The sequence below is a fragment of the Delphinus delphis genome, chromosome 14, assembly GCF_949987515.2.
Source record: "Delphinus delphis chromosome 14, mDelDel1.2, whole genome shotgun sequence".
Taxonomy (NCBI): Eukaryota; Metazoa; Chordata; class Mammalia; order Artiodactyla; family Delphinidae; genus Delphinus; species Delphinus delphis.
Window position 1 is genome coordinate 3,678,432 of NC_082696.1, and position 24,683 is coordinate 3,703,114.

General features: G+C 37.9%; 1 protein-coding gene across 1 annotated transcript in view; it reads left to right on the forward strand.

Annotated features, from left to right (window-relative positions):
• Positions 1–24,683, forward strand: part of PDE10A (phosphodiesterase 10A) — a 303,256-nt gene that overhangs the window by 105,009 nt on the left and 173,564 nt on the right. Inside the window, exon 2 of the mRNA XM_060029658.1 lies at positions 18,220–18,348. Coding sequence (XP_059885641.1) covers positions 18,220–18,348 — 129 coding nt within the window. The remainder of the gene's footprint in view (positions 1–18,219; positions 18,349–24,683) is intronic.

Here is a 24,683-nt window from a genome sequence, read left to right on the forward strand (position 1 = left end):
TATGTATATGTATAGGTGATTCACTTTGTTATATAGCAGAAGCTAACACACCATTTTAAAGCAATTTTACTCCAATAAAGATGTTTTAAGAAAAGAGCTTCGCAGGCAAGGACCCAACACGCAAATGCCCTGAGGCAGCGTTCTTAGTACCTCTGACCAAGTGCCTGGAGTGAAGTAAACAAGAGGGAAAATAGAGAAGTGAGGGGTCAAGGGGGTCATTTGGGGGAGGGACTATTATTTTGAAGATACGGGAAGCCATTTGAGCCAAGTGACGTGATCTGACTTGTATCAGTATTTTCACAGCATTGCTTTGTTGCTGTGTACAGAATAGAAAGAAGGAAGGCAAGGGTAATAGCAGGGAAACCATTTAGGTTTCAGGAAGCTACTGAAATGTGTGGGTGAGTGAGCTTGTGGCTAGAACCTGGACAGCAAGAGTAAAGGTATTGAGTGGTTGGATTCTCGATTTAGAGCCCACTGGACTTAGTGACAGAGAGGGGAGTTAAGGCTGACTAGAGAGATTTTGGCCTGAGAAAGTCAGAGAATGGGGTTTTCATTTATAGAGATGATGGAAACCATCAAGGAGAAGGTTTTGGAAAAGTCTTATTTTGGAAATGTGTGGATTAAACAATTTTAGGTAGAATGTTGTAACATGAGTGTATTATTAATTTGTTTTTAAGGCATACTATTGTAACTTTATAGTCAGTGTCAAACTTAGGTATATAAGTCTTATCTTTTTTCCATTTTCAAGATTGTTCTGGTTATTCTAGGTCTTTTGAATCCATAGCAATTTCTTATAAAAAGCTGTAGATCAGTTTGGAGAGAATAAATACCTTAATGATACCAAGGCTTGTAATCAGTATATATAGTATATCTCTCTATTTAAGTGTTCTTTAATTTGTATTTGCTGTGTTTCTAGTTTTCAATGTATGGATCTTAAATTTCTTTTGTTAAAGTTGTTTCTACATGTTTTATTCTTTATGATGCTGTTGTTTTAGTTCATTTTTCAATTACTTCCTACTAGTGTTTAGAAAAATAATTGACTTTTACATATTTATTTGTATCCTGTGACCCTGCTAAATATGCTTATTTGTTCTAGTAGTTTCTTGTAGATACTTGAGGATTTTCTACCTACAAGGTTATGTGTGTTGTTTGTGAATAAAGACAGCTTTCCCTCTTCCTTTCTAATCTGTATGTTTTTACTTTTTTTCTTGAGTCATTACATTTTTTTTCTTGCGTTAGTATACTGACTGGAACCTTCAGTACAATGTTGAATAGAAGTGGTGAGAGCAGACATCTTTGCCTTGTTCCTTGTCTTAGAAAAGCATTCAGTTTTTTACCATGAACTATGGCTTTTGCTATAGGTTTTTTATAGATGCCTTTTATCTGGTTGAGGAAATCTCCTTCTGTTTCTATATCATGAGTGGATGTTGGATTTTGTCATGTAACTTCACCTGTATCGATTTAGGTGATTGTATGATTTTTGTATCATAACTTTATTGTTATGAGTATTAACTTGCTATGTTATGTTAATTTATTTTTGGATGTTATACAAACCTTACATTCCTAGGATAAGACCCTCTTGATTGTATATTCCTTTATATATATTGTTGGGTTTAATTTGCTAATATATGTATTTTAAAATTTATTTATTTTATTTATTATTTATTTTGGCTGTGTTGGGTCTTCGTTGCTGCACGCAGGCTTTCTCTAGTTGCGGCGAGTGGGGGCTGCTCTTCATTGCAGTGCACGGGCTTCTCATTTCTGTGGCTTCCCTTGTAGCGGAGCACGGGCTCTAGGCGTGTGGGCTTCAGTAGTTGTGGCTTGCAGGCTCTAGAGCGCAGGATCAGTAGTTGTGGCACACGGGCTTAGTTTCTCCATGGCATGTGGGATCTTCCCGGATCAAGGCTCGAACCCGGGTCCCTTGCATTGGCAGGTGGATTCTTAACCACTGCGCCATCAGGGAAGCCCTAATTTGCTAATATTTTGTTAAGGATTTTTGCGCTGCATTCATGAGGCATATTTATGTTTGGTATGAGGGTAAAATAAAATGCCTCATAACAGGAGTTGGGAAATCTTCCCTCTTGGCTTTGTGTGGGATTGGTATTATTTTCTTCTTAAATATTTTAGATAATTCACCAGTGGAACCATATGCTTTTTAAAAAAATTTATTCTCAGTAATATTGCTAACTGTTTAACTTTTCACAGGGTTATCCTCCCGTGGGCTATTCCTTATGTACCTGCTGGGTCTGCTAATTGAGCCTTTGATATGAACACCTTTTAACCACTTATCCTCACTCAGCTAGGTATTTAACCCCCTTTCTAACTTAAATTTATGATATTTGCCCACTTTTTGCATTCATTGTTATTTTAAAATTCAAGAAAATTTAAGAAACCTTTTTGAATAATATTATACCACAAATTGAACTAATTTAAGATACTTGGATTGGGAATCTCTGCTGCTGTGGACTGAATTATGTTTCCCCAAAATTCATATGTTGAAGCCCTAATCTTTACTGGGACTGTATTTACAGTAAGGACATAATTCAGGTTAAATGAGGTTATAAGAGTGGGCTCCTAATTCCATGGGATTAGTGTCTCTATAAGAGGAGATACCAGATAACTACTGTTCTCTCTCCACCATGTGAGGGCGGCCTCTCCAGAAACCAAACTCTGATGGAACCTTGACCTTGGGCTCCCCAGTCTCTAGAACTGTGAGAAAATAAACTTCTGTATTTAAGCTGCCCAGTCTGTGATATTTTGTTATGACAGCCCAAGCTGACTAATACATCTCCTTTATGCTGTTACTTTTGGAATGTGTTTTCCTAATTGTGCTGTCATGTAACTGAATACCTGATAGGGTCTTCTGCATGGGCTTTTCAAGAATCCTGGATTGAATGCTTGTTATGGTCTGCTGGGAGTGTTACAGTAGCTAGTTTTGTGAATGCTAGTTTTCACAAACTATAACCTGTCAGGAATGTTCCACCACCTGTTGGTGTGTTCCCTCAGAATCATGTACATATTCCTCAGAACCGTTAGTGTCTTTCAGTGCTAACGTGAGCTTGGGAAAGTAGAGATTTACTTTTCCAAGTTTGAACTTCCATTAAACAAAAAATTTTTTAAACTTTAACAGCAGTTGGCAGTTATGCTTTTTGTTAAACTGTATACGGGTCCCGTAGTTTGGGAACTGTATTATATTCCTTTTTACTTTTAAGTGGATTAATGTTAAAAATAATCCAACTTTCAAAGGAGTATTTACTATTTTTGCATAACAAATGCCACGAATTTAGTGATTTAAAACAATGCCCATTTATTAGCTCACGGTTCTGTGGACCAACAGTCTGGTGTTGTGTGACTTTTTTTTTTTTTTGCTTAGGGTATCACAAGGCTAAAATTAAGGTGTTCACCTTACTGAGTTCTCATCTGGAGGCTCTGGGGAAAGTTCAGCTTCCTAAACTCGATCTCGTCATTGGCAGAAGGCATTTCCTGTGGCAGTAGGACCAAGGTCCCCTTTCCTTGCTGGGCCCCCAGAGTTTGACAGCATTCCTTGACGCATGGCCCTCTGTCTTCAAGGCGGCAGTGGAGCTCTGAATCTTTCTTGTGCTTGAATCTAGAACTTCCCTTTCTGCCACCAGCAGAGAAAATTATTTGTTCTTCAAGGGTTCGTGTGATTAGGTCAGACCCAACTGGCTAATCTTCCTATTTTAAGGCCAATCTACAATGTAACATAATCTAATCATGAGAGTAAAATCCATCATTTTCAGTCCTGCAAATTATGCAGGGTGTGTACACCAGAGGAAAATCTTATGGGCATCTTAGAATTGTGCCTGTCACAAAAGGGTTTTCTGTAAGTGAATATGTCTGTGGTTTTGAATCTTGATGATTTGAATAAAGAGGGACTGATCAAAGTATTTACTATGCAATCCAACTGACAAAAACCTATACATACGTGTTTTACGTTTTTCTAGAATGACTTAATCTTTCTAATGAGACAGTGTATAATACAATTTCCCTCCATGAGTTAAAAAATAGCATAGGGATGGGAATGAGCATTTTCTTTTGCTATGTATGACGCAGTGCAGTATTCCTGAGAAATCTAGTCCATTTGTAAATCTGTCATCGATACGAGTGGCTTCCAAAGTGTGCACGTACTCTTAGCTTCTACTTCCTTCTTCTGAGCTGCAGACTTATATTTCCTGCTGCTAACTGGAAATCACCACATAGGTAATCTGATAGGCAACTGCATTTCAGCAGATCTCAAACCAAAACCATTTTCTTTTCCACGCATCTTTCGCTAACTCCTGTATCTCCTATGACTGTCCGTTACCTAAGCTAGAAATGGTGGAGTCACCTCCGATGTATCCTACTGCTTCATTGTCTTTCTAATTTGTCACTAGTTCGTGTTGGCTGGCCTTACCCAGGATTAAAGAGAATTTTAAAACTTTATAAGGGTAAGGATATTGTTTGTTTATTGTATATCAACCACATAGATATGCTGGCTCATAATAGGCTCTCAGTGAACACTTAGTGAGTGAATAAATGAATCTCAGTGTTTAGAACTAATCATGTCAGCCAAACTCTGTGTTCAGTTAATGTACCTTACCAGCCTTGCAGCGTGGTTATCTGTCTGACCACCCCTCTTTCTACTCCTTTCTGAAGTCCCTCAGAGTTCACTTAGAGATTTGTCTTCAGCTGACTTTACCCCCTCCGCACGCTGTGGGCTGTGCTTATAGACTTGCCCATGGCCTCCACACCGCTCTGGCTCTCTCCAGTATCTAATTGGCTTAACCCGGGCTTTGGCATCCATCGCTGTGTGGTCCTGCCTTCCTGGAAGCTCTCGAATTAGACCTGCTTTGGTCCCTTTGAGTTTAGTATTCAAATACACATTCTGGTTAATACGGTGGTTAGCGAGACAATTTATGGATTTGATAGTTCTCAGTTTAAGCACTCATGGGTATGTATAAAATGTGTTACTATTCTGAAACACACCTAGATGAAACGGTCTTTAGGTAAATAAAGGTTTTGTGAAGTCAAATTGCATTTAAACAGTAGCATGATTAGATACCTGTAAAAATCTTAAATCTCATAATATTTCTTGATATAAAGGTGCCCACTGTTTTGATGAAGGTGGATAATTATTCATTAATCACTTATTGTGCGTTCAGATCTTTGCATGTATTGTGTCCTTGTGGGGTAGGTACTGTTATTGGGCTCATCTTTCGTTGTGAGGCCAACAAGGCTTAGCAGTTTAAGTGGCTTTTGCTTCAGGAACATAAGCCTGTGCTTCAGCGTACATCTGGTGACTCAGAACCTGGAGGACCAAGGCATGCTGCCTCCCACAGGTTACTGTACGTTTACAGGTGAACCTGAGTTAAACCGGTGAGTGTCTTAAACCCTTTGTGCTACAAGGTGTGTGCCTGAACGGCTGCCTCTGTTGTAGGCTTTCTCTTTGCTGGTGTTGTTTTCTGAGTCAGGAGAAGGGTAAAGGTTGGTGTCTTAAGCCTTCCTTGTGGTTCTACTCCAAAATCATTGTTTTCCTCTATGTCTTATCACTTTGAGCAGCTGAAGGTTTTATTTGGCTTTCTCAGTTAAAGAAACTTTCATCGATATCCTCAGCCAAGGGAAAACATAATTTCATTTTGGTTTAGAAATACAGCAGTGTGGGATTTGCCTTCTGATAAATGCAAATTACGAACAATGAAAACGATGTCTTCTTTGCAGCCAAGGCACCCTTCAGGCTGTTAATTCACTTGAAATGAGCAATCAATTAGGTAGGTCAAAATCCCAGCAGTATGTTCAATTAAGGTTCATTAATTGACTCCTTTTTAGGGCATAGGCAAATCTTCTTTCAGTAAGAAGGTACTTGGGTAGGAAGGAATTATTTAGGTTATATAGATAGACAGATAGAAGGCAAGAATAATGATTACAAGGCATTTAAATTTTTTTTAGCTTTATTGAACTATTATTGACTTACATGTATCTGTAAGGTATACAACGTGATGACTTCAGATATGTATTTATTGAGAAATGATTACCACGATAAGGTTAGTTAACACCTCTATCCCCTCACATAATTACCTTTTGTGTGTGTGATAACTTTTAAGATCCACTGTCAACAACTTTTAAGTATATAATATGGTGTTGTTAATTACAGTCACAACACTGTATATTGGATCCCCAGAATTTATTCACTAACTCATCTTATAGTTGGACCCCGTTGACCAATATCTCCCATATCCCCGACCGCGAGCTCTTAGCAACAGCCAATACTCTCTCTTTGAGTCTGGCTTTTTTAGATTCCACATACAAATGAAATCCTACAGTATTTGTCTTTCTCTGTCTTATTTAACTTAGCATAATGCCTTCAAGGTCCATCCATGTTGTCACAAAAGGCAGGATTTCTTTCCTTTTTATGGCTGAATAATATTCCTCTGTGTGTGTGTGTGTGTGTGTGTGTGTGTGTGTGTGTGTGTGTGTGTATCACATCTTCTTTATCCATTCATCTGTTGATGGACACTTAAGGTCGTTTCCATGACTTGGCTATTATGAATAGTGCTGCAAAGAAGATGGTGGTACAGATAGATCTCTTCAAGATAGCATTTATTTCCTTCAGATATATACCCAGAAGTAGGACTGCTGGATCATATATTAGTTCTATTTTTAATTTTTTGAGGAAACTTCACACTGTTTTCTGTAATGGCTGCACCAATTTACATTCCCACCAACAGTTCACGAGTGTTCCCTTTTCGCCAACACTTTTCATCTCTTGTCATTTTGATGATAGCTATACTAACAGGTGTGAGGTGATACTTCACTGTAGTTTTCATTTTCATTTCCCTGATGATTAGTGATATTTAGTACCTTTTTATGTACTCATCTACTGACCATTTGTATGTTTCCCTTGGAAAAATGACTATTCAAGTCCTTTGCTCATTTTTTAATTGGATTTGTTTCTGCTATTGAGTTGTATGAATTTCTTATATATTTTGGATATTAACCATTTATCAGAGAGTTTACAAATATCTTCTCCAATTCTGTGGGTTACCTTTTTGTTTTGCTGATTGTTTCTGCTGTGCAGAAGCTTTTCAGTTGGATGTAGTCCCACTATTTTATTTTTGCCTCTATTGCTTGTGCTTTTGGTGTCATATCCAGAATAACTTTGCCAACAACAATGTCAAGAAGCTTTCTTTTCTCTATGTGTTCTTCTAGATGTTTTATGGTTTCATGTCTTACATTTAAGTCTTTAATGTATTTTGATGAGTTAAGTTTTGTGGGTGGTGTAAGTTAGGAGTCCACTTTCATTCTTCTGTGTGTGGTCATCCAGTTTTCCCAACCCTGTTTATTGAAGAGACTGTCTTTTCCCCATTGAGTCTTCTAGACTCCCTTGTCAAATATTAGCTGACTGTATATTTGAAGGTTTATATCTGGGCTGTCAGTTCTGTTCCATTGGTCCGTGTATGTGTTTTTATGTCAGTACCATACTGTTTTGATCAGTATAACTTTGTAATAAAGTTTGAAATCAGGGATAGTGGTGTCTCTAGCTTTGCTGTTCTTTCTCAGGATTGCTTTGGCTCATTGGGAGTGGGTCCTATGAATTTTAGAGTTTTCTTTTATTTCTGTGAAAAATGACATGGCATTTGCTTTTATTTTCCTCCTTGGTTAAAAAAGAATGATATCACTGGCTATGGGGTTTGACAGAACTCCAAAAAAGCATCTCATCTATTTGTTTTTATTATAACTTTGGAGCTATTTTAATGATATTGAAAACCATTTACATCTCTCACATTTTAACCTTTATTCATTGCATATAAAGGACTTTGCCTTTCTAAATAAAGAAGCCAAAATGGAAATTAACTTTAGAGCTCATTAAACCCTTCCTTTATTTGATAAATGGCAAGAAGGAACTGCTGTATAAATCCTTATGTTTATAAACTCACGTACACCAGCCCATTGTGGGGTAGAACTTTGATGTAAAGATTTCATACTATAGTATACACAGGGATCTGTTTCCAGAACTGGAGCTACATTATAGGTGGATTGAAGGGTGTCAGAATTAGAAAAGCATATTCAAGAAGTAAAGAAATTCTTGTTTTTCAGAAAACTTCGTATAGACATTCAAACCGTTTGGATGGAAAAATAAACGTGAAAGTAGTGTAAAAGAAAGCAACGAATCTCATCTGGTCTCAGGGAGGATTGGGAGCTTGAGTGGGAGCTGTGGGCTACTGAGAGGTGGGGTCCATTGCTTGGACACTTGCTTTCCGGCCTGGGTGCATCTGTGATCTTGCAGGGCTGGGCACAGTTTGCAGCAGCACATCTGCACATCTGTGAAATCACGTGAGAAAAATGATGACTCATGGATTAGTTCACTAATTGATGATGGTCCCTGTGTTGGGGATTCCCAGGACTACTTCTGAGTTTGGTGATTTGCTAGGAGGACTCCAGAACACATAGTCATGCTTATGGTTAAGGTTTCTTATAGCAAAAGTGCCAAATCAGCAAAGGGGAATGGTGCACAGGGTGAAGACGGGGGTGGGGGGGATCGGGCGCGAGCTTTCAAGAATACTCTCCCAGGGGGGCCACACAGGACTCGGATAATTCTTCCAGCAACGACTGTGACAACACGTATGACGTGCTGTCTACTAGGGAAACTCATTAGAGACTCAGTACCCAGAGTTCCTGCTGGGGGCTCCTCGCATAGGCACCCTCTGCCTGTCACTGTCCAGAATTGCAGCCTCCCAGAAGGAGAGCAGGTGTTTGGCATAAATCATACTGTTTGCACAAGCAGGCTAGGCCCAGCAGCTGCTGGAAACACTCGCAGGGCCGAGTTCCCAGGTGCCAGCCTTGCAAGCAGCCTCTCAGAACAGTTTCAGGCCCGCTGTCAAGTCTCTTCTGCACGGAGCCAGGGACTGTGCTCCGTGGACAGTGGAGAATGAGACAGATCAGCTGTCCTCATGGAGCTTATAGTCTACCAGGAGAGGCTGACGTTTAATAAGAGAACAATAGGGCTTCCCTGGTGGCGCAGTGATTGAGAGTCCGCCTGCCGATGCAGCGGACGTGGGTTCGTGCCCCTGTCCGGGAAGATCCCACATGCCGCGGAGTGGCTGGGCCCGTGAGCCATGGCCACTGAGCCTGTGCGTCCGGAGCCTGTGCTTTGCAACGGGAGAGGCCACAACAGTGAGAGGCCCGTGTACCGAAAAAAAAAAAAAAAAAAAGGGAACAATAAATAAATAGGGACTTCAGCTTGGGGTGAGTGATTTGGAGTATGAGAGAATCACGGAAAGGGCAGTGAATGTAGAGTGTGTGGTCAGGGAAGTTGCCTCTGAGGAAGTTACTTTGAAATTGGTGAGACGTCTCACTTAGCCAGGTGAAGAGTGGGCAGACATCAGCAGAGACCACAGATGGGGAAGGGCTTGGCGCATTTGAGGAAACAGAGGAAGCATGGGGGAAAGTGGGATCTCAAATTAGACTTATTTTCAGGGCTAGCCTGTGGTTCCAGGTGGTTTCTGCTCCACAGATTTCTTCCTGCCTTCTTATCAAAGTCTGAGGTTTAGCAGTCAGGTTTCTCAGTTTATAATTTGAAGTAAAATGTGTAATATCACTCCAGACTGGGAGGCAGCACTGATCAGTAGCAATCCCGTTAAGGTATGATAAGCTCAGATGGAGAAAGTGTCAAAAACAAGAGGCAGTTTGCCTTTAAGAGGTAAGCTCTTGGGCTTGTAGCTTTGTTCCAACCTTAATTACTGCTTTTGTGGTGAAGAGAAAACTAATTCAATTACTTCTCTGTGCTCATTTTCCCTTTTTATACTTTGAAGATTAGGATTTATTTTTCAACCAATATTTATTGATCATTTACTATGTGCCAGATACATGATGCTCTGGGGCTTCAGTGAACTAATACATGCCACCGTTGTAGCATAGAATCATATGCAGAGAGAGCGTTGAAGTGAGGCCAGCCGTAATTAACGAAGGCTCTTAGCTGGTTTATCCTTTTGTGAGGGAAGGAGATTAAGTGGTTGGAGCAGAGGTGAAGCGAGATCAATAACCAGTAGGGAGAAGGCGTACAAAGTTTGTGTTGGGGAATAAACACAGAAGGTCATGCTTAGAAGCGTACACATGCAACCCAGGAGAACGCTTACCTGCAACTTGTGTGAACACACACACACACACGCACAGACAACTTCTCAAAGCGTTGCCATTGAGCACCGTGACTGTCCGCCACAGCTTAGTATGACATGAGATATCTTGTTTTAACTTGACAGATTTTGTTATTAAGGCACGAAAATGATTACTGTACAGTTAGAATATTTGCTCTTTAAGACATGTATTTTGGAATTGTCTTTTGAAGCTAATAGAATTATTTTTGCAGTAAATTGTTATATACGCCTCTCTCCTGGATAGTGTGAGAATGTGATGACACCTCAGACTGTAAGGTGGAGTCCACTGGATTCCCCTCTCCTGAACCTCCAGACCCAGTTACAGAAGCTTTTATATCCTAAAAATTTCTGCCCGATATCGAAGTACAATTTGGTTTCCTAAAATGTTAATTCTAGTTTTTTCCCCTGGGTTCATACATGGAAAACAAAAAACAGAAAAGAAAAACCAATCCAAATTTCTTAACCTTTTTTACTTAACAGCATTCAGATTAAGCAGTAATAGTGTCCACCAGGGATCTTGTGTTCTCCCAACTAAGCATTTGTAGTCATTCCCTGACTCCTCACGTGACATGCGTTTCAGCCCCCTCACAGTTCAGGTTATTCTTTGACAATTGAGCTAATATAGCACAATATTTAATAGCATGAGAGGTTTTGTTTTGTTTTGGTTTGGTTTTTTTTGGTTGTTTTTTTTTTTTTTTTTTTTGGTGGTATGTGGGCCTCTCACTGCTGTGGCCTCTCCCGTTGCGGAGCACAGGCTCCGGACGTGCAGGCTCAGCGGCCATGGCTCACGGGCCCAGCCGTTCCGCGGCATGTGGGATCTTCCCGGACCGGGGCACGAACCCATGTCCCCTTCATCGGCAGGCGGACTCCCAACCACTGCACCACCAGGGAAGCCCTGGTTGTTTATTTTTAATCAAATGCTATCTTACGGTTGAATTACGACTTTAAGAATCTGAAAAGTATTTACTTATTCTTCATGCCTGGAGTAAACATAGGGAAATTATAAAATTGAGACAATTATTGTGATCAATCAGAGAAAGCACTATTAGTAATGTATACCTTAGAATTTTAAAGTATACGGTTTCTTCTAGTCTAGCCGAGATGAGCTACAGTGAGATAATGGGGCAGGAGAAGACTTGATGATAAGACCCCTAATCTGAGAGGAAAGAATTCTTTTAAGATTGAGAAGACCTGAGTTAGGGTAACATAAGGGCACTGTGGAATGGGGCTCAGGAACCACAGCTCAGGAACAGGGGTGGGCGGTGGGAGGGTGCTGGGCTCCTGCCATATGATTTTGACTGCTTTTTAAGAAAAGAATACAGACATGTATTGGGATTTTTCTCCACAAATTAAGATAGCAGAATTAATACTTGAAAAATTGTGCTTTTTCTTATTTCTAACAACAGATCCTTCAGTACTTATAATTAATTTAAAAGTATCCCTCTGAGTGAGAAAAACAATAGTTCTTTAGCCTCTGATTTGAAAGTGATTTTCTAATTTTTTATGAATATAAAGATGGTAAGATTTCAGAAATAAAAAGTTCTTCAGCATGTAGATACCCACTTTTAGAATAATAATTAGTTATAAAGACACATTTACAGGTATATCTGGTGAACCTAAATGCATATCCAGTTGGTGACAAAATCAGAGAGAAGAATATTCCAAGTGACTTTAAAATATAGTAATTTGTACATTTCTAGTGAGATATATACTAAAGGAGAAGAAAACCCACCTTATCTGTTTACAGCACTCATACTGTTACATGTGTATTGTATGATAAAACAAATGAGTAGTTACGTAATCTAGTCCGTCATTCCTGGAACTGAAACACCACTGCCCACCAAAAGGAACCAGAGATCCTAAGGAAAATTGTCTGTATCCATATCTGGGGCAGAAAATGCACAAGCTGAACCTGAAACACCCTATCCTCGCAGATTGTAAGGAAGCCGTCAAGAGCTACTAGATTCTTGTCACAGTGACTTGGGAAGCAGCCTGAAGAGGCTCCTTCCACTGGCCAAAGGATGGGACAGTTTTGAGTACCAGCAAGGAAAATAATTACAATGGAAGAAACAGATCAAATTTGTTCAAATCTATGGGTTCATAGTAGTAATATTTTTAGTTCCTCACCTACAGGAGAATGCTACTGAACCAACTCATTGTGAAAACTGGTAAATAAAGTGGAACAAATGTATCCTGTCTTATCTCAATGAACTAACCAAATACTAGATGAGGTGAAGTTTCTCTTTGCATTATTTCAGCTAGTACATGGAAAAGGCATTATAGAATTAGGAAACCACCATTTTCAAGGCATAATGAATCAATAGCTCGTAGATCATCAGTGCTGCTAATGTCACAAAGAGAGACAGCCAGGTGGTGTCAACCTTTTGACAGAAGAATACAATGCCGCTTATAAAAATTGACTACTCACCTCCATGTTGAACCTCAATCTGCTGAGGTCTCTAGATCTAATTTCAGTTTTCAGGAAATGCAGAGGGAAGATGAACATGCTAAACAACACAACAGGGGTACGGTCAGAAAACTCCAAACTCTAGAAAACCATAGAACAAAAGTTCTGTTTTCTTCAGTAATAAATATATGGGGAAAACAAAAAAGATAGAGGGGGAACCTATAGGATAAAGAAACCTATGAAAATACTGAACAACTATAACTGCAGCATGTAGACCTACCAGGGTCGAGGTTTATGCAAACAACCTGGTCAAAAAATATCTAGAAAAATGGTACAGGTGAACCTATTTGCAGGGCAGGAATAGAGAGGCAGGCATAGAGAATGGATGTGTGGATGTGGGGCGGGGAAGAGAGGGTGGGATGAACTGGTAGATTGGGATTGACATATGTGCACTGCCATGTATAAAACAGATAGCTAGGGGGAACCTGCTGTATAGCACGGGGAGCTCAGCTCGGTGCTCTGTGGTGACCTAGATGGGTGGGATGCGGGGGAGGGGTGAGAGGGACCTACAGGAGGGAGGGGATGTATACAGCTGATTCACTTCGTTATGCAACAGAAACTAACACAACATTGTAAAGCAACTGTACCCCAATTAAAAAAATACATTGAGAATTAGAAACTCAAACACTTGGATATTTGATGGTTTTAAAAATGATTATTAATTTGTCTTTATATGTGATAATAGCATCTTATAATCTGTATGCAGGCAAACTATTGCATAGATGAGAGAATGTAGTTCATTAGTGGAAATGAAGTATTTTTAAATATATTGGTTCAAATGTTCATGTTACCTTGGAATAGACATTAGTATCTATCTGTGTGATTCACTGTGTGGATTATTGGTGGCAAAGTTTTAATCACTGGATGCTAGTGTGTGCTAATGACAGCTGTGGTCTGAGCCCACTGCTCTCATTGGGTTTGTTTCAAAGAAACACTAACCAAGTCTTTTATGGACATAAACAAAATGTACAGGCCATGGGAAGCTATGGAAACATTAAACCAAAGTCAGACAAAAACAAAACAAGAATGATTTCATCATCCATACACCTGCCGTTTTCCAGGAGTGTGGATAATTATTTCAGTGTCTTCTATTCTGGGTTGGTCCTGTGTTGGCCCAAAGGTCCTTTGCAAAATTGCATGTTAATAGGAAGTAAAAATGGATAAAATATTAGAAAAAAGTGCTTCTGTCAGCTAAGAAAGTTGAGCGTACTTTAAACGATAAAACAAAAAATGGACATTTTAGAAAGTTTGGAGTTTTAATGCTAAAGAAATGAAAAGTTACAAACCTGTGATTTGATTCTGTGGAAAATCCAAGAATTGGCTTTCATACAGGTGAAAAATGACTTTTTGGTACTATCGATACTAGTAAATGTACTCAGCAAAAATGCTGTATGTGGATTAGGTCATTGAATTATTGTGACACTGTGAGATAGATAGTATTGTTCTCATTCCTATTCAAATCCCATTCCCATACAAATAAGAAGCCAGGCTGAGAGAGTTTAGGTGCTTTGGCCAGGCTCAGGCCCAGGTGAATAGGTGAAATGAGGAAACTAACTTTTGCTTTTTATCACTTTTAATCACCAAGACATAATGACTCCCCCTGCCATTCTCATGTTGAAGGCGGTAGTTATTTTCATGAAATGTGAATGGTGACTTGGGGAGAAAAATTGTAATTAGGTATTTTGAGACATTTGAGATATCAAGCTATGTGATAACATTTGCACTCTAAAAGGATTTTACAACCAAAATGGTCTATTTTCCATCCCATTCTCTCCTACGTACTTAAATCCAGGATTTGATTAATTTCTTTAGAAGTTTACTTAGACATCACAGCTCATTTATGACTCAATTGATCTTTAAAAAACATTTTGAGTAATTTATACAAAATAAGTGTCACGGAGTGGGGAGTTATGCTGCACCTTCTTGAGGGCAGAGTATCTGCATAAATTGTTTGGAATTCTTCTGTATGGAAGATTTGTCTACTCTCCTCTGTTTGTTCATTTATTTATTCAGTCATTTATTTATATCAGTGTGAACTCATGGATTCTCTTAGTCCATTCAGGCTGCTATAACAGAATACCACAGACTGGGTGGCTTACAAACAGCAGAAATCTATTGTTCACAGTTCTGGAGCCTGGGAAGTCCAAGGCCATGGTGCACCTTGGTTGAGTGAGGACCCTCTTCTGAATCACAGAATTTCTATGTTCCCGCATGGTGGAAAGGGGCTTGGGATCTCTTCAGATCCACTTCTATAAGGCACTAATGCCATTCATGAGGGTTCCACCCTTTGCCTCTCACACCTAGCAACCAGTGATCTTTTTACTATCTTTTTCTATAATTTTGCCTTTTCCAGAATGTTGCATCATTAGAATTATACAACACGCAGCCTTTTCAGACTAGCTTTTTGTACTTGGTAATATGCATTTAAGGCTAGTCCATGTCTTTTCACGGCTTGCTAGCTCATTTCTCCTCATTGCTAAATAATATTTAACTATATGGTTATGGCACAACTGATGTATCCAACTTGCCTTCTTTAAACCTTTTTAATTTTTTAAAATTTTATTTATTTAAAAAATGTTATTGGGGTATAGTTGATTTACAATGTTGTGTTGATTTCTGTTGTACAACAAAGTGAATCAGTTATACATACACATATATCCACTCTTTTTTAGATTCTTTTCCCATACAGGTCATTACAGAGTATTGAGTAGAGTTCCCTGTGCTCTACAGCAGGTTCTTATTAGTTATCTATTTTCTGTATAGTAGTATAGTGTGTATATGTCAATCCCAGTCTCTCAATTTATCCCTCCCCCCCTTCCCCCCTTGTAACCACTTTTGCAGGACATCTTAGGTATTTCCAGTTTTGGTTGATTATGAGTAAAGCTGCTGTAAACATTCACGTGCAGGCTTTGTGTGGGTTAATCAGTTGGGTAAATACTTGGTAGTGTGACTGCTGGGTCATATGGTAAGATTATATTTAGCTTGGTAAGAGACTGCCAGTCTTCCAAAGTGACCACCATTTTGCATTCGTACCAGCACTGAAGGAGAATTTTTGTTACTCCTCATTCTTGCTGAAACTGATAGTAGGTTTTTTGGATTTTAACCATTCTCATAGGTATGTAGTGGAATCTCATTTTTGTTTAACTTCAACTCACAAATGATCATCTTTGCATATTCTTATTTGCCATATCTATAGCTTCTTTTGCAAAGTGTCTATTCAGCTCTTTGACTCATTTTTAATTGCGTTTTTTTCTTGTTGAGTGTTTTTTTTTTTTTTTTTTTTTTTTTTGCGGTACGCGGGCCTCTCGCTGCTGTGGCCTCTCCCGCTGCGGAGCACAGGCTCCGGACGCACAGGCTCAGCGGCCATGGCTCACGGGCCCAGCCGTTCCGCGGCATGTGGGATCTTCCCGGACCGGGGCACGAACCCGCGTCCCCTGTATCGGCAGGCGGACTCTCAACCACTGCGCCACCTGGGAAGCCCTCTTGTTGAGTTTTAAGCATTCTTTGTATATTTTAGATACGGTTCCTTTATCCGATATGTAATATGGCAAATAGGACTTGTATAATATGCACTAAGATGAAATGAAATGACAGTGAGTCAATTATGCCTTTATATTTTCAGCCTGGGTTTCTGGAAAAAACGGAGAGTAATAGTAACAGAAAACAGAAAGTTGGGAGTTAAAATCACTTTGGGAATAAGTGGGAAGGAGATGACTCATGTAGTTTTGAGTCAAGATGGAGCTTGAGGTGATGGAAGAATTTCCAAACTAGAGATTAAAAATATAATAAGATTTTGCTGTCATCATCATAGATTATTGTAGAGAAAGCAGAAGTAAAGAGCAAATAGAAGTTAGGATAAGAACCATATTGTGTCACAAAAGTGATAGAAGGAAGTTTTAAGAAGGAATCAAATGTTGAATATGTACCACTATGACGGACATAATGAAAGTATGAAAATTGCTTTGTCTTCTTGAGGTCAAGTCAGCTTTGTCTTCTTGAGGTCAAGTCAACCTCTACAAGGTTCTTTAGCACCTTGTAGAATTTCTCAAATTGAACTTTACGTCACTGAGGCTCTTTTGCAGGGTGAACGTGGGCTGGATCTTGTTTTTTTTTTTTTTTAATCTAATACAACTACATAATTATATATATTATATATATATGAGAGATCTGTATATCTATATAGTTTAAATTGATTTTTTAAATACTGAATTCATTGAAATAAATCAGTTGCCTTCTCAATAATACCAGTCTGTTGTAGAATCATACAGTTGTGGCTTTAGTCCCCAGCAGAATTAATTAATATGTATAAATTCTGTGCCTTGTCTGTGCTAGAAACATGCAGCCTATTCCCTGAAGTCATAAAGATATACTTGCTTTTTCTCTTTTCTGCATCTAAAAGTACAACTTTCCATTGTCTTTTTCACCTAACCATCCTTAAGGATGGTAATTTATTGAATAATTCACAGAGAGTGTACAGCAGTACAAATAATTACAGTCACTGAGTAATAATTATTGATAGCCTATTTGTGATTTTGAGTTGTTTAGTGAAATGGCATACCAACATGAAGCATCAATTTGAAAACATGTAATTTTATATTTTTTAAGTGAAGATATGTGAAAATTCTTTGCTTGAAAATTCTGTGTATATTCAGCCGTTATTATTAGACTATGAAAATGATTTCAGTGAAACTGACTACATATATTGAATATCAATGAAAAAATGTCGAGTATTTTGAACTGAACATTAGTTTTATCATTGGATTTAGTGACCCTGAGAAAAAGGAGAATTTGTGTTGTAAACAGTAAAAGATAAGAACTTATTCATTGAGCATGTTTTTTAGCACCTAAATTGTACCGGTGCTTTATTCTCCCATTTGATACTGTTGCTAGAGCTTCACTTACCTTAAGTCTTAAATCTATGATAATTACTTACAAAAAAGTGGAAGCACTTTGCAAGGCTTAACCGAACAGCAGTGGAATACAGCATCAGTTCAAATATGACGCTGAAGTTTACTGTTGCAAAACAGCTGTGTAACATGATGCAATATCTATAGTTTAAAATTGCTAAAGTTCTAACTTTACTCTTTTCCCCCTACTTTTTCATAGTGGTAAAATATAAATAACACACAATTTGCCATTTTAACCATATCAAGGATATAATCCAATGGCACTAATTATACTCAGTATGTGTGCAACCATCACTCCTGTCTACTTCTCAAACTTTGTCTTTACCCAAAGCAGAAATTCTGTACCCGTTAAGCAAATAATTCCTCATTCTCCTCTCCCTCGGCCCCTGGATGCCCCTAGTCTACCTTGTCTCTATGAATTTACCTGTTCTAGATATTTCATATAAGTGGAATCATATAATGTTTGCCCTTTGTGTCTAGCTTCTTTTATTTACTATATCATTCTTAAGGTTCCTCCAGGTTGTAACAGAACTTCATTCCTTCTTATGGATGAATAATAGGCCATTGTATGTATATACATCTTTTAGAAATATTTCTATGCTAAATCAATCTGCATAAATGTCATTTTTCTATATCTTTGATGTAAATGAAGATTTCGTATTGATTAATTTTATTCTTTTCAATTCTTTTACAGGTTTGACAGATGAAAAAGTGAAGGCATATCTTTCTCTTCACCCCCAGGTATTAGATGAATTTGTATCTGAAAGTGTTAGTGCAGAGACTGTAGAAAAATGGCTGAAGAGGAAAAACAACAAACCAGAAGGTAAGATCTCATTCAGATTGAATGTGGATTATTTTCTATTTTATAGTGACAAAAAAGGTATTTAATACATGCTAGAAAGTAAAATATTAGTAGTTTAATTCTGTAAGAATTTTATTCTGTTTAAAAAGATAACTTAAAATAAGTTAGAATGAGGGGAAACAAATACAAAATACAAAAGGATGATCTTTAAGAAAATGCCTGGCAAAGAATTGAAAATTTATTTAGATATGACCACATTGAAAAATGCAAAAGTCAATATGAGACTTGATTTTATTTAATGGTTATTATTGATTATAAAAATATTGTTTATATATTTCAAAAATAGAGTTATATTATTATATTTTGCAAAATGAATTATTCAAACAATTTTTGTATGTGCACAGTAGGAAAAGAACTCTTGACTTGCATTAGACATTTTATTTACCCTCATAAACTTAAGATGTGGTTATATTTATGGAAAAAAGAAAGGTGGACTCAAAAGGAATGTGAAATCAAATAAATAAATTTCCCCCCAAATTGAATCTATGTTAATATATTGGATTTGGTTATTCTGGTATAATTTTAATTTTGGATTTAAATGAATTTATATTTGGCCAATCATGACTTCTCATTTCTATGAATGTTGCTTTTATAGTGGAAATTAAAATTTATATATGATTCTAACTACATGGAGAAGTTTTATATTAAAAAAAACAAAATATTTACTATTTTTCTGGAAACTTTTTTTGTGTAAAAAAATGCTACATTTAAAGTTCAAAAATGACCATTATTAAAATATTATGCTGTAAGACCTATGCTAATAGTGTGCTGCCTGGAGCTGATTTTCCTCACTCTACATATGAAAGTTTCTATAATTTTCTTACATAATTTTTATAATAAAAAAGAGGTGGATGTTTTTAAAAAGAGAGTTTTTGGTATTGAAACACAAAGTTGTTTTTAAAGTGTCCATGGGTAGGTGTGAATGTGTATGCATGTATGTGTGGATTGAGAGGGAGGGAAAAAGGGAGAGAGGGAGAGAGAGAGAGACAGAGAGAGAGAGAAATATACCTAAATCAGAGACGCATATTCTTTTCAAAAGGATCATGGCATTAATAGTAAGAACAAAGCTTGACATGGCATGTTTCATCTATTACAAACCTTACACATTTCGAAACAGTTCTAGATGTCTGAAACTTTCAGAAGTGTGACTGAGTTGTACTTAAGGCAACCTGCTGTATAATGGTGGACAGTAATATAATGCAAACATATATGCCGCCAACATTGTTAATCAACTACACTCCCATATAAAATGAAAAGTTAAAAATATATATTATGTCTCTGAGATATGAAATTGAGCGTAGGTCTTAGAAAATGAAAAGAATTGCATGCTGTTTTAGTGTTACAGTGATAGTTAACTTTTAAAGTTTTATAAATATTTGAATGTCATTCCACATCTCCCGAATCTGTTTTCTATATTAGTTAACCAATTAATACTTTAAACCTCTTAATACATATACTCAAGAGTTAAATGATTATTAAGAATAGCAATGTGTAACTGAAACAATACTCAGTTATGCTGGAAGAAAAACTTGTCCTTATAAGGAGATGATTTTGACAGTGATCCTGTGCCGGGCTAGAGGCTGTTGATGCCACCGAGAATGTGAATGGATCGTCCACTCGGGGCTCACTGTCTAGTGGTGGGGAAAGGCATAGAAGTAACCACAGCACAGAATGCATCAGAAGTAAAAAAGGATGCAAGCAGTTTGCAGTGGAAGGGCATTGAAAGGAATCTTTAATTCTACTGCTGCGGTCCAGTAAGACCCTTTTTACCTCCTCTTCCAAGGAGTTTATCACAAAAATGTATCTCATCACATCTGCTTTATATCCAGTGAGATTCTGTAGCATGGCCCCTGCAGACAGTTTAAAGGCAAGGTTTAGCACTGAACTTGTGTGAGTAGCATGGAAAAAACATTGCCCAGTCTTCTTTGCGATGTAGAAAGCCAGTTAAATATGTTTATTTCATTTATATAGTCATGGATTAAAGTAGTGGTTCTTTGAACCATCTCCTTTCTTTTCCCTCACCCCGCCCTTCTCATTATTATCCCTTCCTTGAAAATGTCTTGAGGAAGAAAATTTTTGTCAGGAGGATTTTTTTTTTTTTTTTTTTTGCGGTACGCGGGCCTGTCACTGTTGTGGCCTCTCCCGTTGCGGAGCACAGGCTCCGGACGCACAGGCCCAGCGGCCATGGCCCACGGGTGCAGCTGCTCCGCGGCATGTGGGATCTTCCCGGACCGGGGCACGAACCCGTGTCCCCTGCATCGGCAGGCGGACTCTCAACCACTGCACCACCAGGGAAGCCCAAGGTCAGGAGGATTTTTAGGGAGTGTTTCTATTTCCAATGTGTGGACCCAGGAACAGAAAGTGTGACAGCTAGAAGGTCTTGGAGAATATTTTGTTGAAAATGAGAAAAGCCCATCCAAATTATTTCATTTTGTGTCAGTTTAGTCAAAGAAAATGAAGTAAGGAAAACTGCCTGAATAAGTAATTTGCACAACACTTTGTACATTCTAAGTACTCAATAAATATTTGTTTAATTTATTTTTTTAAACACTGATAAACCATCCTCGTATGGAAATGATCTACATTATGGGGACAGAAAATCGTGTAAAGGCATATTCTGCTTAGAGAAAGATCCTATATGAAAATTCAGATTTTTAAACAAATGAATAAAGGGATGATTACTTAAATTACAAAATTATATTTGCCTTTAAAATGGTCAGCTTTCAGACTGCTTGCACGTGTTTCTTAATGATGACTGTGCTATCCAAAAAGCTAGTTTTTCTTCAATCATTTAGCATTTTATTCAGCACCTACTGTTTGCTTGGTGCTCAGAAGGCAAAACTTAAAAAATAGAGAACGCATGACATTTTATTTAAACTATGGTAATATTTATAACGGACTAATATTGTGTGACCGTAGAGCAGTTGTAATTTTCAAGACAGCTCACATATATTGATCCTTTACATCTGGTTGAATTAATGAAGGTTAAGTAAGCTCATGTTCATTTGGCAGATGTTGGAACTGTGCAGGGGAAGCTAAAGGGTCACTAACGGTCCAGCGTTTATCACAAGACTGTGTCTCATTACATCTGCTTTATATTCAGTGAGATTCTGTAGCATAGCCCCTGCAGACTGTTTAAAGGCAAGGGTTAGCACTAAACTTATGTGAGTGGCATGGAAAAAGCATTGCCCAGTCTATCACGTGTACCTGTAAATGTCAAGTAATTAACAATGAAAATGTTAGTGCTGTCAGCTGCCTTCAATGTTTACAAGAATGGTTTCTTTTTTTACCCAAAGAATATAGTTAGATTTTTTCACCTCTCCATGATTCTGGAGATGGGATTTAATTTTCATTCAAATAAAACTGTTAGATATTTCATACTGAGAATTAGTGGGATTTAATTTATGCCCTCCAAACCTATTATATGCAACCTAATATGTGGATTAAGTAGCATTTGCCCTTCTTGGTATAGAACATACAGTTTCTATGCTGGTGTATATAATGTAGCAGGATATTAAGTTAACAGAGCATGAATTTGCCAAAGCACACAACGTTAGAAGACTTCAGTTAGTAAGACTAATCAGTGATGTGTTAACTATTAGGACATACCAGGAATAAGAAAAAACACGTAATTGAAACAGTTTACTTGGTACTTCATTTGGGGCACTTTCTCTCTTTTCCTTAAAATTACATTGTCTCAAATGGTGAAATTACATTTTCACATAGAACTTTCATATTCTTTTTCATAATGGAAAACAGAAAATGTGTTGAGTGTTGCATGCCTTAATCTAAATTACAAATAAACGTGAGTTCACCATCTGGTAACTAGAAGGGGGATAAAGTTAATATTAATTCATTTGTAAAGAGTTACTTGATGTATTTCGTTAATTCTGTTAACTGTACATATTACTGTTAAAGGTGTATCTTTAATATATTCTTTCTGAGAGTGTTTGGGCTCCTTAGCAATCCAATCAAGTTGATTGGGATTTTGATAATTTCAAAAGATTAAGTCAGGGCTTCCCTGGTGGCGCAGTGGTTGAGAGTCCGCCTGCCGATGCAGGGGACACGGGTTCGTGCCCCAGTCCGGGAGGATCCCACATGCTATGGAGCAACTAGGCCCGTGAGCCATGGCTGCTGAGCCTGCGAATCCAGAGCCTGTGCTCCGCAACGGGAGAGGCCACAGCAGTGAGAGGCCCGCGCACCGCAAAAAAAAAAAAAAAGATTAAGTCAGATCATCACAAATATTTTTAGTGATTATGAAACTAATTCAAATAAATTTAATAGCTTTGTTATAGACTAGGTTGATTTCTGAAGCAATTTTTGTATTATCTGTAAAGATCCTATCGGTGATAGCTATTATTCTTTCACTCAACATTGTTACTACATTTCCTAAATAAAAATTTTGTTTGCAAGGGATTCTAACTAATGAAAATGTTATGAGCTAATGGAGTTTTGAAAATACTTTGTTTTTGTTTCTTTTTATAAAAATTGTATTTGTTAATTGCACATATTATAGATAAAGATGTGTAATAGAAGTCATTGCATCTATTTAATATAATTTTTTCGGCATTTAAAATTTTGTTTCATATAACGCAGATTTTTAAAAATAAAATAAAAAGCCTGTGAAAGATAAGTGATATAACCATTTCTCTCTCTCTCTCTGTGTGTGTGTGTGTGTGTGTGTGTGTGTGTGTGTGTGTGTGTGTGTTTTAATCTACCCCTTAAAAGCTTCCTGAAGATTTAACATTGGTCTGGATTATTTGACCAAAGGTTGAATAATCATTTTTAGAAACATTCATTTGAGTGGTGAGTTGTAGCTGGAATGTGACCAGGTACTACTCATTTCTCTAGCTACTTATTCAGCATGCCAGTTGACAAAGATCTGTGTAGTACCTACTATGGGAGTGTAGTTGGAAAGCAAGGAATATAAATTGGATTCCCTCAAGGTCACTTTCTGATAGAGGAAAACAGATAATAAACACATAAGCTAAGAATAAGATTTATTTCAGTATTTGTTGACTGTGTATATTTGAAATCATCTAGCATAAGGTCTAGCAAATAGAAATTTTTAGGAGAATTAGATTTGTTTGAGATTTTAAAATCCACATTGTTTGCTTTTGGATAGACAGAGCCTATGTTTCATATTAAGCATGTGCGCCTGTCCATCTGTCCTGTCCTGGGCTCTTTGTAAGTCACAGGAGCACTATTTCTCTGTTTACTGCCCTTAAGGGACTCATAATCTTGTGGTGTGGAAAGAAGATATGAAACTATGAGAGTATAGCAACTGAGGGTGTATAATCAAGTGTTAAATTGTGTGGTATAGTTTATCAAGACAACACTTGTGAGAATTGGGGTCATTAAGAGGTATGAAAATTGAGAAGGCTTTTTGCAGGAATTGGTTTTTGATTTAGGCAACTTGTTCCCCAGATCACCGCCAACATCACTTGGGAACTAGTTAGGAATGCCATAGGTTGGGTCTTAGCCCAGACCTCCTGAATCAGAAACTCCTGTGGTTGGATCAGCAATCTGTGTTTTAACAAGTGCCCACCGTTGTCCCCGGCCCCAGCCCTGGCCCCGGCCCCAGCCCCCATCCCCGGCCCCGGTAATTCTGATGCAAGCTAACACTTGAGAACCACAGCCTTGGGCACTGGGGTGGGGGCCTGTGGAGGAGTAAGTGTGGTGCTGCTGGCGAGCAACAGGAGAAAAGGCAGGGCTGCAGGACTTGCTGGGATTTCCTTCTGAGAGAGGCCGAAGAGGGAGGATTTGTCACAAAATTCTGGGTAGAAGAAGCAAGTTGATAGAAAGCAGTAGGGTGGTCGAAAGCAAGTTGGCTAAAACAGCTCAAACAGAAGTTTGGTTAAAGAGAATACATTCAGTCACTCTTCTTTTCTTTTTAGAAAAGTTTCTGGATTTTTGTTTGTTTGCCTTTGTAGTGCTGGCAGTTTTGATATGCTGTGGAGTCACTTGGTATAGATTTTACATCTGGAAAATATTTTTTCTTATTCTAAGAATGGGAGAAGTTGCTGTTAAAATTTTTGTCTTTCTACTCTCATTTTATTTTAGCTATTTATTCATGTCCTGCATTGACTGTAATAGGAAAAGCAGAAACAATGTAAAAATCCAAAACAGGTGTTTAATTGATAGCTTTGCTAAGTATGGTGAGTTGCAGAGCTACGTGGTGAGTTGCAGAGCTACGTATATTATCACATTTTTGCAAGATAATAATCACACAAATGCATAGACAAAGGGCTAGTAAAATATATGTCATTGTGGTTGTTTTTGGGGATTTATAGGTG